We start from the raw sequence: 15,961 nt of genomic DNA, 5'->3' as shown, positions 1-15,961 counted from the left end.
GTGACAATAATCGACTCGATTTGAATTTAGTGAAGATCTGAATATGGATTCGGATATGAGAGTTATTTAATTTTTTAAGTGATTCTTCATCATTGAGAGATCGGGCTAAAACCGATACATATTAGGATATCTCAAAAGGTTGTGGACGGATTTGGACGAAACATGGTGGACAGGTTGTGTGTGTGACAAGGAAGAATCGATTCGATTTTAGTGAAGATCTGAATATGGATTCGGATATGAGTTATTTAATTTTTTAAGTGATTCTTCACCATTGAGAGATCGGGCTAAAACCGATACATAGTAGGATATCTCAAAAAGTAGTGGACGGATTTGGACGAAACTTGTTGGACAGGTGATGTGTGTGACAAGGACGAATGGATTCGATTTTGGTAACGATCTGAATATGGATTCGGATATGAGAGTTATTAATTTTTTTAGTGATTCTTCACCATTGAGAGATCGGACCAAAACGATACATAACATGATATTTAAAAAGAACACCTTACCCCATGCAGTGTTTAAGTTAATATGTAATTCAATGGAAATGAGGTACGGATTTTAAAGGTTGTATAAAAATTCATTCCGGAAGTTTACCGCCATTGACGCAGTGTCTTATACAACACTTTATTTAATACGTTACATTATTTGTTTGTGCCTGTTTGTGTCCTTCAAGACGTCCTGAACAACAGTAAGTTTGCCGTTTGGAATGATTTTCAATGTTGTTTGATTTGATACGAGATTATTATATGTTTGATACGAGAACACAATGACACCAGAGCTTGCTTGTCTCCTCCACAAAATTCCAATATTTGATGCAAAACACCAGGATGACAAATCAGGAATGAAACAGACTAGACAGCCCAATGGAGTGTTCATCTCAGTTTTATATAAGCTAGGTTTGACCGAAGATATAAAATATATATATACTGTATACAAAATATACAAGATAGGTTTGACCGATGATTGCAGTAAAGTGAATTTACAAGACCAACAGGAAGTGAAATGTGACAGGTGTATGGTGGAGGTTATAGCCATTTCACATACGTAATATATTAAGAGCAATGAATGGACTGTCGGGATATCACCTGGTATCAATATTACTCTTTTCACTATATAAATTGTTCGTTACCTTGCACCAACCCTCACATTGCTGAGTCATAATGACGAAGCACCCTGAAAGGTCATGCACGTCACGGATCATGCAGCAACGCTCACCTGCATCATGCGTAATGGAATCCTCTCCTTGTCCTCACCACCAATCACATAGATCCGTCTTTGGAATTGAGCCACAGCCGGCTGACGGACAGCAACAGGTATGGGCGCGGCATGGGTCCAGGTCCCCTCCACCAGGTCATACACCTCGCTACCACAAACGAGGTTATTTGCCGAGTCCGAGCCTCCTATAATGTACAAGTTGCCCCCGCATCCCACGGCATGGTGCCCACAACGTGGGGTGAGCATGCTTTCCGCCGGTGACCAATTGCGGAGACGAGTTGAAAAGCGATGCATGTCCGCACACACCATGCCACCTCCTCCAGAATCCTCACCCACTCTACGGCCTCCACATAAATATATCGTCCCATGTAGGAAGACCGCAGCAGCCTGCTGGTACCTGGCTGGGAGTTTACGCAAGTTTCGCCATTGACAACCTTCACCCGACTCCATTAGCAGGACCTGCCTGGAGGTGTGCTCGTAGCGGGCTTGACCTCCCAGCACCACGAGCTGCTGCTTTCGGAGAGGACAGCGAGGCTCGACCTTCTTCAGAAGGTCCTTCGGGTTCGGGTTGAGCAACATCATCTCATCGTTCGCATCTTCAGCCAGGCGACTGCAAAGCTTGGACTGGCGAACCAACGGGTCCCGGGTCACAAAATGTACCAGGTATCGTGGGTCCATGAATTGCAAACGCAGTTTCGAAAAGAGGACCTCAAGGCAAGACCGTCTTGCGAAAGGATTATGGTGAATCCAAGCGATGATCGCTTGGAATAGCATCTCCTCATAGACCCGCAGGTCATCGTCGGCGACGTAGGCCACGAGTTCTGAGCAAGTTAGTTCCAGGAACTCCCGATTGACCTTGACGACCTCTACAAAGTGTCGCAGGACAAGCGATCTGGCCTGCTTTTGCAGATCGACACAGTTAAAGTGCTCAGCCAGGGAGGCTACCTGGAGACAGTTTTCTGTATTCAGGCGCTTCTCCAGAAAGGTACAGCAAGCTCGTTGTACCTCGGGGTACTGGAAAAGAGACGAGGCGGCAAGAAGTTCCAGCACATTATGCTCCGTCAGGTACAGTCTGCCCTTGTACACGTAATCGAGGAGCACGGCGAAAGTCCCTGGAGAAACGTCCCAGAGACTAACCTCCCTGCGAAAACCTTCGACGAATCGATTGCTGAACAGGGCTCGGAAGTAAGGGCTGCTGGCAGCGAGAAGCAAGCGATGGCAGGGAAAGCGTGATTCACCAACACACAGCACCACATCCATGAAGGAACCCTCGATCCTCAGCTCTTCAATGTGGAGGAGGATGTCACTGGTCAATGAGGGTCGTCTGATCACTTGGCAATCTTCAGAAATTGTCATCGTACAGCTTCGACTCCAACCTCTTCATAAATAATTGCACATTTCATTGATTAAAAACATCATTTTAAAAGTAATTTAAAAAATGAGCATCAGAAGTCAACCGCTGGGACTGGAAATCACCTTCAGTTTCTTGAGCAGTCCCTTTTCCCACCAAAGTGCATGTCCATGGTTTTATAAAGGACGAAAGACGTGTAATCAGCCAGTAGTATCACGAGAAGCCAGGCCTGTAAACACTCTATAAATAGGTGTTGACAAGGACGTCCTCCACCGGAGTTCATGGAAAACTCACAAACTCCAAGGTTCGCAAAGCAGTGCAACACAGGTCCCGTATTCCACAAGAGCAAAGTTACAAGCAAAATAAATAAATAAATCGATTCCAACGTGAAACCTTCACAGTGCTAATATCATTTAGGTATCAATTTATGCACCAATAGTATACTTCGCCCGGTGTGCCCTGAGAGTCTCTGGCTCAGGATGCATGAATCCCTGGATCAAATTCCATATGGGATGTTGTTTGGTGCAGTCTGTACAAATATTCTTGTTATGCTCCACTGCAGTCTCCTCGTGTGCTTTTCGGACATGTGATGTGTGGAAGTCTTTCCACGAGCCGCAAGGCACGAGGAAAATATTTTGATTCACCATGGTATCAAGTTCACTATTGTTGGAAGTATACCAAGCTTGTTACAGAACAAGAGTTATAATTTGTCAAAGTGGCCACTTCTGTACATAGGCATCCACAAAGAACATTTTATTTGATCAGAGTATGTCGGTCCAAAGAGGTATCCTCATCACATCCATATTTCCGATAGAGTTCTGTCGGAGCAAATCCAATACGGACTTTACAAATCTGGATTCAACATCTAGGTTGTCTACCTGACAGTTAAAATGGACCATGAGTGATGAAAACGGTGATCAAATTACTGTTGTTATTGATTTGAAGCGATTTTGATATTGCTACCAGACATTGATAAGGGAAACAAGCGAGCTTTTAATATCGATCATCAAGGGCCGAGTTGCATTTAACATGACACATGGAACAAGCAGGAGAAACTTATATCCCCCAATGCATCTTCTTCACAGGAGTAAAGCTCATGAAAGAACAAGATATAACTGACAGTGGGACAAACATTATGGAAATTAACAAACAGGAAAAAGAGAAGAGAGAGGAAACTGAAACTGGCAAGTAAATGGTTCAGTTAGGAAAGGTCAGTGGGGGTAATAAAGATCATGGGTCACAAATGGGGATGATCAGAGATAATGGTGCTGCTTGCTTGAAGCCCTGGAGGGAAGATAGTGAGACCGATCAGTCTCTGGAAGACTGTTCCACACTAGCGAGGAATAAAAGAGTTGGTGTGCAGTTTGTCTGGATTTTGAAAGGTTAACGAGGAAGGCGTTACTGGAAGAACAAGTGACTCCTGGAGTTGGTGGGGAGGATTGGACGACTGGAAAAGCACAGGGGGCAATGTTGGAGAATAGACAGTAGAAAACAGAGAGACCACTGACCTGCCTGTGATAGCAAAGCAACAGACCTTTAGACTAGACGGATTTCTGAGAAATGTGAATGTTAGGTGCATTTTTGGGTAAAAGTTGGGAACCTCACTTTTTAACATAATTAGCGTATGCTGAATTTGATTAACCCGGCCCCCAAGCCTAATTTTGAGTTTTTGACCTTCTAATTAGCATAAACAAAATGGCCGCCAAATTGCAATTTTTGGGCAATTTCTTTGAACAAGCATTTATATATCATGTATATAGATGCAGCTCTTTTACTTTACCTTTACAACTTTTACCCCAAAATGCACCAATAAGCTTATACCGTTTTTCATAAATCCGTCTAGTCTATATTATGGTTGGCAACATATTGAAAGAGACATTCAAACTGATATTGAAATTGGACACTATAAAATGGGAAATGGTTTTAATAAGACAATGTTTCATACAACCATTTATTCTAAAATTAAGTATACATGGCCATGAAGCACAAACATTCAGGAATGTCACAAATGTTGTTTTGCCAAACTACATCAAATTCATACAAGGGGTCTGATCATCACTCTGTTGCTGACGGACACACATTGATGTGCACCTCAACTCTGAATAGTGACATTTGCAGCGTCGAGTCTTGCATTGCTTCTGGCATGCACAACAAATCATCTGGAGGCAACTTTCTGGGATTGGACTCAGTGACATCAGAATAGGCTCTAGTCCTGAATCGCCACGTTTCTATCCCATTTCCACAGGTGCAGGAAGGTCAGGTATGGCACAATGAGCATTTCTCCATACCATGGCTTGATAGTGTACTCGCATCAAATGGAAATGAAGAGCATCACTTGTCGGTGACATTGCTTCTGGTTTACCAGTCTTGGAGAACAACATATGTCGTGCTGAATCAACAGTTGTTGTTCTGTGCACATTATATATTCTGCAGACGAACGCTTCTGCAGATTTGATTGTCTCCTCTGTGAGTTCACCAATGCCCAAGTTCTTCAGCACTTTATTCAAAACTCAAAAAAAAAAAAACTCAAAATTCGGCTTGGGAACCGGGTTAGTCAAATTCAGCATACCCTAATTATGTTAAAAAGTGAGGTTCACAACTTTTACCCAAAAATGCACCTAGAAGCTTATGCATGGCCTTTTTCCATTGCTGTACGGTACAATGTGACGTCATTTGTGGAGAAAGACAGGGTTTCCCAGAGCATCAAACATGTCATTAATAGACTAGAGCTAGACGGATTTATGGGAAAAGGCCATGCATAAGCTTCTGGGTGCATTTTTGGGTAAAAGTTGGGAACCTCACTTTTTAACATAATTAGGGTGTGCTGAATTTGATTAACCCGGTTCCCAAGCCGAATTTTGAGTTTTGAGTTTTTAGAATTTTGAGGGGTCATCTGTTGATTCAGCATGACATATGTTGTTCTCCAAGACTGGTAAATCAAAAGCATTGTCACCGACAATGATGCTCTTCATTTCCATTTGATGCGAGTACACTATCAAGCCATGGTATGGAGAAATGCTCATTGTGCCATACCTGACCTTCCTGCACCTGTGGAAATGTGATGTGTCAATGTGTCATGTATGAAGGTGCAAATATTCCCCGTTTTATCCGGACACCGTGACCGCGGGTTTATTTCCGTTTCCGGGAGTTACGGCTCAGCTCGGATGGCGCTGGGGTAAATCGGGCCTGTATTTGCAGAGTCAATAAACGTGTGCAACAATCGATCGTAGTGAACGTGGTGATTCAGGACCAGAGCCTATTCTGATGTCAGCGAGTCCAATTCCAGAACGTTGCCTCGAGATGATTTGTTGTGCATACCAGAAGCAATGCAAGACTCGACGCTGCAAATGTCACTATTCAGAGTTGAGGTGCACATCAACGTGTGCCTGTCAGCAACAGAGTGATGACCAGACCCTTTGTATGAATTTGATGTAGTTTGGCAAAACAACATGTGTGACATTCCTGAATGTTTGTGCTTCATGGCCATGTATACTTAATTTTAGAATAAATGCTTGTATGAAACATTGTCTTATTAAAACCATTTCCCATTTTATAGTGTCCAATTTCAATATCAGTTTGAATGTCTTTCAATATGTTGCCATCCATAATATAGATGAGACGGATGTATGAAAAAAGGCCATGTATAAGCTTCTAGGTGCATTTTGGGGTAAAAGTTGTAAAGTTAAAGTAAAAAAGCTCCATCTATATACATCTATCTATAATTCCAGTAATCTCTGTGTGTTTGTATGTGTGTATGTGTGTGTGTATGTTTGTCTGTGACCGCTGTTTCTCGACAACTACCGGTCCGATATACTTGAAACTTGCCAGGTATATTGCTGGGGACCCGAGGATGTGCCTTTTCAAGGTTTGAAATTAATCGGACAAGTACTTACCGAGCTATGGCGATTTAGCCGTTCGCCGTTCGCTTTGGCGTTGCGAATGGACCAAACCATTGCATGTAAATAGAGGGGGGGGGTTCTGTGGTCGTTGCGAATGGACCAAACCATTCATGTAAATAGAGGGGGGGGGGGTTCTGTGGTCGTTACTGCCACGTGGTTTCAAAGTTTTTTTTTGTTGTTGTTGTTTGCACGCATGTTTTTTTGCACCCACGTACGGGCACGCCCTAGGATGTTTACACACACACACCCCTACACAAAATTTTTTTTTTTTTTTTTTTTGGCAAGGAACGGGCACCCACGTACGGGCACGTCCTAGCTTGTATATAGTACGGGCATGCCCTAGTGATATATAAATGCTTGTTCAAAGAAATTGTGCAAAAATGGCAATTTGGCGGCCATTTTGTTATTGCTAATTAGAAGGTCAAAACTCAAAATTCGGCTTGGGAACCGGGTTAGTCGAATTCAGCATACCCTAATTATGTTAAAAGGTGAGGTTCCCAACTTTTACCCAAAAATGCACCTAACATTCACATTTCTCAGAAATCCGTCTAGTCTATAATATACATGAGGAACAAGACTGGACCCAGAATACTACCTTGGGAGATCTCCAACCTTCACTGGAAGAGGGCAGGAAAGGTTTCCATTGATGGCAACACATTGACCATAAGAGTGGAGGAAGTCAGAAATCCAGGAATTTGGTGGCCATCTTAGAAAGCAAAGCAAGATGCCAGGCTGTTTCAAATGCCCGAGATATTCCATGGAGACAGTCCCAAGATTAAGCGCATACAACCATTGCTGAGAGAGGAGCAAAAGAAAGGCCAGAGTTGAATGATTGGGATTGACACCAAACTGCTGAGTCAGAGATCAGGCTGTTTGAAAACAGGAAATAAGACATCAGAAGCAAGCTTACTGGAATATAATTGATAGGATCGGTTATAAACATTTTTGTGGTTAGCCTAATATTGATTGACAGCCATTTGGTATCAGTGAGGTCACATGTCCTAAATTATAACAAGAAGAATTTTCCATTGAGGGAGGGAGACGTTGAGAGCTTAGACCCTGGGTATTGAACCTCGACTCGGACAAGACGGAAAGGGTAAAAACAGATTGTGCCAATGGATTGAGAATATAGACCTGTGAATGAAACCAGTAAGTTGAACTGGTGGTGGTGAATGTTCTGGTGGTGGTTCAGTGTTTCACCCAAACGGGCGGTTTTGTCATCCCCTGAAGCGAGATGTCACCCTCAACCAGTGAGAGAAGATAATCTCGTGTGGTGCATTGTAGACTTGGGAAAATGGGAAACATGACAGTGGATGGATTAGTGACTGCAAAGAGGCAAAAGAAAACAAGTTGCAACAAGAAAAAGAGCAATCAGAGATTGCAAACCCTCGCCAGGATGTATTTTCAGTGTTTTTAAGGCTTTTGAGTTAAAACAAATATGGCGGCCGAACCACGTGACCGATGACGTCATTTTTTTTTCTCTAAACTAACTTATTCCTAGATTATGCTCAAGAAATTTCATCTTGATCGGATGAAATTTTGTACTTGTCGAATTATGACGTCATAATGGAGGCACCTATGATATCATCAATATATTTTAAATTCCCCATGGAGAGTTCTTTACAATGAGCCGTCTCAAATTTTTTTTCTATTCAGCACTTTCGGAGATGTCGAGGTGCAAAGATTTTCGTTTTTTCCAAGATGGCGGCCGAACCACAGGACCAATGACGTCATTTTTTTTCCTCCACCTGTTTATGCCGACATGGCACTCAAGAAATTTCATCTTGATTAGATGAAGTTTTGTACTTGTCGAATTATGACGTCATAATGGAGGCACCTATGACATCATTAACATATTTTATTCCCCATGGAGAGCTCTTTACAATGAGGCATGTCTCAATTTTTTCTATTCAGCGCTTTCCGAGATAGAGGTGCAAAATTTTTCGATTTTTCCAACATAGAGGCCGAACCACGTGACCTATGACGTCATAATTATCATTTTAAAATTATACAGGTGGAAATGCACCGATGGTGAAAATTTCCTGTCAATTGGACCAACGGTTGCAGAGAAAATCATATTTATTCTGTGCGGACAAACAGACAAACAAACAAACAAAAAGACGTCATGCGGAGCACGATAGTTGCAAAATCCGCCCCCCCCCCCACCCCCACACCCGCCCCCACACACCCCACCCCCACACACCAACCCCCCCCCCCCCCCCCCACACCCACCCCCCCCCCCCCCCCACACACACACCCACCCCCCCCCCCCCACACACACCCACCCGCCCCCCCCCACCCGGATCGGCATCCGGATTGAAATCATACCTCCACCAGGCTGAACAGTTTACGTTTTGTATCCCACCGATAGGCTGGACCTGGATTCGGACCTGAACCAAAATCTAATCGGCTTGTTCTTGTCACCTCACCAACTCATCCACCAAGTTTTGTCATAATTCGTCAATAACTCTGAAATTTCGTGATATATATCAGTCTTAGCCCTATCACTGAATGGTGAAGAATCACTTAAAAAGTTTCTGATCCGGATTGAAATCTTCACCAAAATGGAAACAATTCTTCCTTGTGACACAAACAACCTGTCCACCATGTTTTGTCATAATTCGTCCAACCTTTTGAGATATCCTTCCATATATCGTTTTTGCTTTTTTTTTGCCCTCAATGGTGAAGAATCACTTAAAATACTGAGGAGCAAAGAGAGAGGTCGGTTGCTGTGTGGCTGCCTTGTATGGTCGACAGCCTTCCTCTGTCTGATACGTGCTGGGTCATTTGTCAGTACCTTTACACCTTTGCACCGACGGTGAATCCGAGGCGTTACCATAAGCAGTGGAATGAAGGTTGGTTATCTTGTGAACTCCGTGGTTTGGGTTCTGCTGCTGTGGACATTTTATAGATTCCTTCCCTCAACATCCACCCCTGGTGATAGAGGATTGTCCTATTTATTTCCGAAGACCTTGGATATTTCTCAAGACCTGCTCAACATTAACTGTCTGGTGACCTCACACTGTTATGCTTTGTTTTGGGCCAAATCCGGAGTTCTGTTAACTTACTTGTGTTTAAATAATTGAATGAGATCCATTGGTTTTATACCTGGTATTTCTTGTGAATAGTGTTCGACTTATTAGTCAGTGATTTGATTTAACTTGAGTATTAAAATTTCTGGGTAAGCCCTTTCTGTACACTTCGTATTTTTAACTCTACAACAGAATTGAGGGCTTGTTTGTGTAAGATACATTTAGAATTGTAAATTTGAATTATACCCGTTTCAGATTTTTCATTAATGTTTGTCATTGGTCAAATACGTTAACACCGTTTTTACTAACGTATCGGTGCTGTTGTATACCATGGTTCACAGTACTGAATTTGATGCCCAGGCTATTTTTTAGATAAGAGTGACCCGCCAATCAGAGATGTAGCACAGTTACGTAAAGTAGATTTACAGGCTGCAGCTGATAATATTGGCTACCACCACAGGTATTTGTGGCCTACATTAGCACTGTTTTTTGTCCGCACAGATCCAATGCCTTATTAGGGAGGTGGGCGAAGGGGGTAGGGGGGCGTGGCTTTTTATTTAATCATTTAAATGCAGCAGGTGGTGGTTATTTGGCAGGAAAACCTGAGAAGTAATGACTGCCGTTAGAAATTGGCAGGAGAATTGGGGAATGCCAGCACCACCAGCCTCATGGTCGATTAGACCATTCGCTCAATCGTAGTGCAAAAGCCCAGCGTGCACATAAAATATTAATTTATCATCACCGGAACTAGTTAAAATACAGAATATAATCACCAATTTCAACAAAGACGAGAGACAGAAAAAAAAAATCATCAGTACAGGTAGAAATGAAGTAGCAGTCATCGAGATAAGAGTGAGGGATAAACGAGGTGAACTCGAACAATTTAAAGCCTAAAGATACGAAATTGGATTAACTATATTATTCAGTATTGAAATGAGAAAAGTGAATAATAACCTATAAAAAAAAAATTCCTGATAAACTACAAAAGGAAATGAGAGCGTGGTGAAAGTTGACTAATAACGCTACATAAAGGTAAAATAACTTATAAATGGAAGTTTTTAAAAAGCGTTTACTAAAACCGCCCAGCAAAACATATAGAACATTTTTGTATGGATTACTAAAACAATACAACAGAGCCACGTTGAGGTTTACCACTTATCCTTACCACTCATGCTTACCACTCATCCTGACTGCATTTCCGTTCTAAATACCAACGTTGACAAATATAGTTGGTGTCACAGTCGAACAACTATCCTCCTTTTTGACTTGTTAAAATTCCCCCCCCCCCCCCCCCCCATCCCCTTTTTGGCTATGTAACAGAAATCCCTCCCTTTCATCCAACGAATCCAAACACCCCTCTCTTTCATCCAAGTAAACCAAACACCGCTCCCTTTCATCCAAGTAAACCAAACACTGCTCCCTTACATCCAAAAAACCCAAACACCACTCCCTTACATCCAAGTAAACCAAACACCGCTCCCTTTCATCCAAGTAACCCAAACACCCCTCCCTTTCATCCAAAAAACCCAAACACCACTCTCTTTCATCCAAGTAAACCAAACACCGCTCCCTTTCATCCAAGTAAACCAAACACTGCTCCCTTACATCCAAGTAACCCAAACACCGCTCCCTTTCATCCAAAAAACCCAAACACCACTCTCTTTCATCCAAGTAAACCAAACACCGCTCCCTTTCATCCAAGTAAACCAAACACTGCTCCCTTACATCCAAGTAAACCAAACACTGCTCCCTTACATCCAAGTAAACCAAACACTGCTCCCTTACATCCAAAAAACCCAAACACCACTCCCTTACATCCAAGTAAACCAAACACCGCTCCCTTTCATCCAAGTAACCCAAACACCACTCTCTTTCATCCAAGTAAACCAAACACCGCTCCCTTTCATCCAAGTAAACCAAACACTGCTCCCTTACATCCAAGTAACCCAAACACCGCTCCCTTTCATCCAAAAAACCCAAACACCACTCTCTTTCATCCAAGTAAACCAAACACCGCTCCCTTTCATCCAAGTAAACCAAACACTGCTCCCTTACATCCAAAAAACCCAAACACCACTCCCTTACATCCAAGTAACCGAAACACCACTCCCTTTCATCCAAGTAACCCAAACACCCCTCCCTTTCATCCAAGTAACCCAAACGCCACTCCTTCATCCAATTACCCCCAAACGCCCCTCCCTTTCATCCAACTAACCAAAACACCCCTCCCTTTCATCAAATTAACCCAAACACCCCTCCCTTTCATCCAAGTAACCCAAACACCCCCTCCCTTTCATCCAAGTAAACCAAACACCCCTCCCTTTTTCATCCAATTACCCCCAAACGCCCCTCCCTTTCATCCAACTAACCAAAACACCCCTCCCTTTCATCCAATTAACCCAAACACCCCTCCCTTTCATCCAAGTAACCCAAACACCCCCTCCCTTTCATCCAACTAACCCAAACACCCCTCCATTTCATCCAACTAACCCAAACACCACTCCCTTTCATCCAACTAACCCAAACACCACTCCCTTTCATCCAAGTAACCCAAACACCACTCTTTCATCCAAGTAGCCCATATTTAGTGGTCTAAAACTCTAAATGGTCAAGGGTCCAAAATGTCGAACCTGTGAAAGGTGTAAGGGGTTGAAATTGTGTAGAGGTCAAAAGAGACTTAAGGGGTGTAAAGGTCTAACCCAAACTCTAACCAAAACATCCCTCCCCTTTTTTGCGCAAATTAGATGCACAAGAAGCACAATGATATTAAACTGACTAAATGAGGTGGAAGTTCCAAATGATACCTCGCAACAGTAAAATAAAAATTTCTGGAATATTTCATAAATAGTAAACATTAAAAAAAGATTGTTTCCACCTCCAAAGTACAGGCACATACAAAAATAAAATGCAAAATCCCAAAACAAAATGTGTAAAGCTGTTCTGCACCTCTCGCATCTGGAGGAACCTCCTTCCGGAGGCCATTTCCCACTCTTCCCTCCATGGCTTCAAGCAGGCAGCAACACCAGCTCACATCGCCCATCCTGACCTATGATCGTTATCACTCCCATAAACCCTTTCTAACTCAAACCTCTTGTTTGCTGGTTGGAGTGTTTCCTCCCCTCCTGTTTATTTATGGCCTTGCTGGTTGTGCTCAATTGTTGCCCCGCTACGCACCGTCAGATTAACCTTTTTTATATATACTTAGTCGAGGCTCATATAAGAGCGAATACAGACATATAATAAAGGGAGCGGGAGACAAGAGGTGGAGAGGGAGGGAAGCATAACAGTAGGGAACAGGGACATCAGCATAACTGTGGAAAAGAGTACTGGAGCAGGGTACATGGGATAAACAAGATGGTCATACAGTGGAAGGACTTTCAGGAAAGAAAATAGAGTTTGAATAAGGTGGATTAACAGGAGTAGAAAAGACCAAAGTTTTGGATGGGGGAAGATATGACATGATGACAGCTGTTTTGAAGACCTGAAGGGAGGAGTGGGATTGAAGAAAGTGTGGGAGTTTGTTCCAGAGGTGGCAAAACAAGAGGAATGAAAGAGTGAAGGTGAGCGAGTCTTGATTTTGTCAGTTTCACCAGAAAAGGGTTGCTGGCAGATGTTGTGCATCCTGCAGGAATGTTTGGGGGACAGAGCACAGACAGAGCAGGGGGAGCTAGGCCAGAGAGGAGTCGGTAGAACAATGAAAGACCGCCAACCTGCCTGTGGTGAGAGTGTAAGGACCTCAGAATCAGCTTCATCGCAGGAGATACGAATGATCCTAAAAGCCTTGGTATCTACAGGGTGAAGCTAAGTGTGAGGCTGGAGCAACAGCCCAGAGGGAAGAGCAGTACTCCAAGCTGCGGATGAAAGCTTTGTAAGTGGTGAGTAGCTCAGTAGTGCCAAGGAAGGACTTCGCATGACTGAGGATGCACAGTCGGTAACTGGCTTTGGAGGCCAGCTTGGAAATGTGGTTTTCCCAGGAAAGGTCATGGCAGATAGTGAGACCCAAAAGCTTGAGCGACAGAACTTCTTGGAGAGGATTGTTGAGACAGTAGATGGGAGGGTTTTCCAGATTGTCTTTCCGGAGAGACTTTTCGGGATTGAAATGATGTTCCACATGTTTGACCAGCTTGTAATTTTATCCAAATCTGAAGAGAGTGAAGAGGCTGCTGCGTGCCGATTTGAGAGATAGAGCAGCAGAAGATAGAGTCATCAGCAAAAGGATAGAGGATTTTCCAGAGTCGGAGAGATCATTGATGAAGATTAGAAAAAGCGCATGTACCAGAACACTGCCTTCAGGAACTCCAGCCTGGACAGGAGATTGGATTGAAGGCATGATGCATGTCAAAGGGAGAGGGCTCTAATTTCCTGTCTGGCATTGAGGACCTCTACCCATTTTTAAGACAGCAGAAGCAGCATGCCCAGAGTAGAGTGGCCTTGTCTGAATCGAAATTGATGATCCAAGATCAAGCCATAGGAGAAGAGGAAGGATTTAATGTCAGAAGTGATGATAGATTCCATGGCCTTGCTGAGTAATTGGGAGCAGGCTGATTGGTCTGTAGTTGCAAGGATCCGTTTTTGCACCTTTTTTGTGTAAAGTGGTAATGTTGGCTGATTTCCAAGCAGATGGCAGATGGCAGATGACATTGAGCAAAAGAAAGGGTGAAGAGAACAGAGAGAGGATGAGACAGAGCGGCAGAGCAGGATTTTAGGACCCATGGGCTGATGCCGTCTGGTCCAGTTGCAGAATCGCAGTGGAGGTTTGACAGAAACGTCTCCACCTTGTTGGGAGAGATGGAGGGGGAACAAATACCAGAAACAGATTTGACCAGATGCCATCAGGATTTGGAGGAGGGAGAAAGGTTTGAGAGTTCAGTCTTGAGAGTAGAGAGATATTGTTTCCTGGCTCTCCTGAGGGTAGACACACACTTTTATTCCAAACTTTGTGGAAGGAACTGAGATTGCCTTAAATGCCTTTGCCTTACATGAGGCGGTCACGTTGTTTCAGGGCAACTGTCACCACAAGATTCAGTGTACCATGGGCATGAGGGAAGGGTATGACAACTGCAGACGAGATGGGATAAATCTATGCATGAGAGAGAGCAGTTTACTTTAGAAGAATTCCCAGGAAGAATTGATGTCAGAGGCAGTAGAGATGGGAGACCACTCCAGATGATTGATGGCTGCTTGAAGACCCTGCCAGTCGACCTGAGTGAAATGCCAGACTCGTAGGCACTGAGGTGGCTCTAAGAATGGCCAGAGAGATAACCACTTTAAGTATATGATCAAATGAACCGATGGGAGCAGAACAGCAGACATTTGCAGGGAAGTTAGTCATAACCAAGTCCAGAATAGATGATGATGTACCATTCACTGATATCCAGGTCAGGAAATTGACAGATTGTGTCAGTCCCAATGAGTCGCAGAAGTACTTTGCCGAGGTGCTATGTCAGGTGTGAGAGGTGCCCACACCAAGCCAGCTGGCATGATGACAATTGAAATCGCCACATATGTGGAAGAGAGTTGGGATGAGTGGATCGAAGTTGGTCCATGTTCTCGGACAGCGAGATGTAAATGGAGTCATCACTGTTTGGTGGACGGTACAACACATAAAAACAAAAGGTGGGAGCAGAGAGGAAGCCATAGCCAGAAATCCTCTGGTGGTGTGGTGGAGCGAGGGGAGTGCAGGGAGTGTGAGGAATAGAGTTTTCAATAAAGAGAGCAACTCCACCATCAGGACGAGGCTCAGATCTATCATACTAGAGGAGGGAGTAACCAGGGAGAGATATTAAGGAATCAGAGGCGTCTTGAAGGAGTAAGTTTTCTGTTAAGCAGATCAAGTCTGGTTTGGCAGAAGCAACCTGTATGGAGAGATCAGTCAGGTTTGGGTGAAGGCCCTGGATGTTTGAAGCCAATATAATTAAGGAAGAGGGAGGGGGAGCATCAGGTACAAGAGAGGGGAGTGAGAGGGAAAGGGCAGAGGGGAGTGAGAGGGAAGGGGAGTGAGAGAAAGGGGAGTCAGAGGGAAGGGGAGTCAGAGGGAAGGGGAGTGAGAGGGTAGGGGAGGGAGAGGGTAAGACAAGGAAGGAGAGGGGGAGGTAGGGAGAGCTGTTGACTGTCAGATTGCAGAAGAGCTAGGAGAGACGGCAGGATGAGGAGGAGGAGCAAAGGCTAGGTGGTGATGGGATGAGGCAAAGTGATAAGTAATATGAGGGGGAGGGGTGGAAGATTGGAGGAGGTGGAGGAATGAGTTGGAAGAGAGGAAGGGGGGAAGAGGCAGCTTTGTGGATGAGTCAAGAGGAAACTTTGAGGAGGAAGGGTGAGAGGGGAGATCTGAAGGGGAGAGGGGGAGGGAGAGTTTTGAAAGAGATGGGTGAGGGGGGAGATTTGAAGGGAAAGGGTAAGGGGAAGGTAGTGATGGAATGGGGGTAGGAGGGAGTAGAGCGACGCTGGTGTGCGATAGGGTTGTT

The 15,961-nt window shown here is 43.9% G+C and overlaps 1 protein-coding gene across 9 annotated transcripts in view; it reads right to left on the bottom strand.

Moving 5' to 3' along the window:
- KLHL38 (kelch like family member 38) overlaps positions 1-4,488 on the bottom strand; it is a 28,665-nt gene extending 24,177 nt beyond the window's left edge. For 6 of the 9 annotated variants that reach the window (XR_013623847.1, XR_010985010.2, XR_013623848.1 and 3 more), the window contains exon 1: positions 1,216-4,488. Coding sequence is in view for 4 of the 9 variants with exons in the window: in XM_068120870.2 (XP_067976971.2) it covers positions 1,216-2,571 (1,356 nt within the window). In the remaining 5 variants the exon portion in view is untranslated. The remainder of the gene's footprint in view (positions 1-1,215) is intronic. The other 3 variants (XM_068120869.2, XM_068120867.2, XM_068120866.2) reach the window with 3 other exon arrangements.
- Between the last annotated feature and the right edge of the window lie 11,473 nt (positions 4,489-15,961).

The sequence above is a fragment of the Myxine glutinosa genome, chromosome 6 (assembly GCF_964187855.1).
Source record: "Myxine glutinosa chromosome 6, kmMyxGlut1.1, whole genome shotgun sequence".
NCBI lineage: Eukaryota > Metazoa > Chordata > Myxini > Myxiniformes > Myxinidae > Myxine > Myxine glutinosa.
This window is presented reverse-complemented; position numbering and strand designations above follow the sequence as displayed.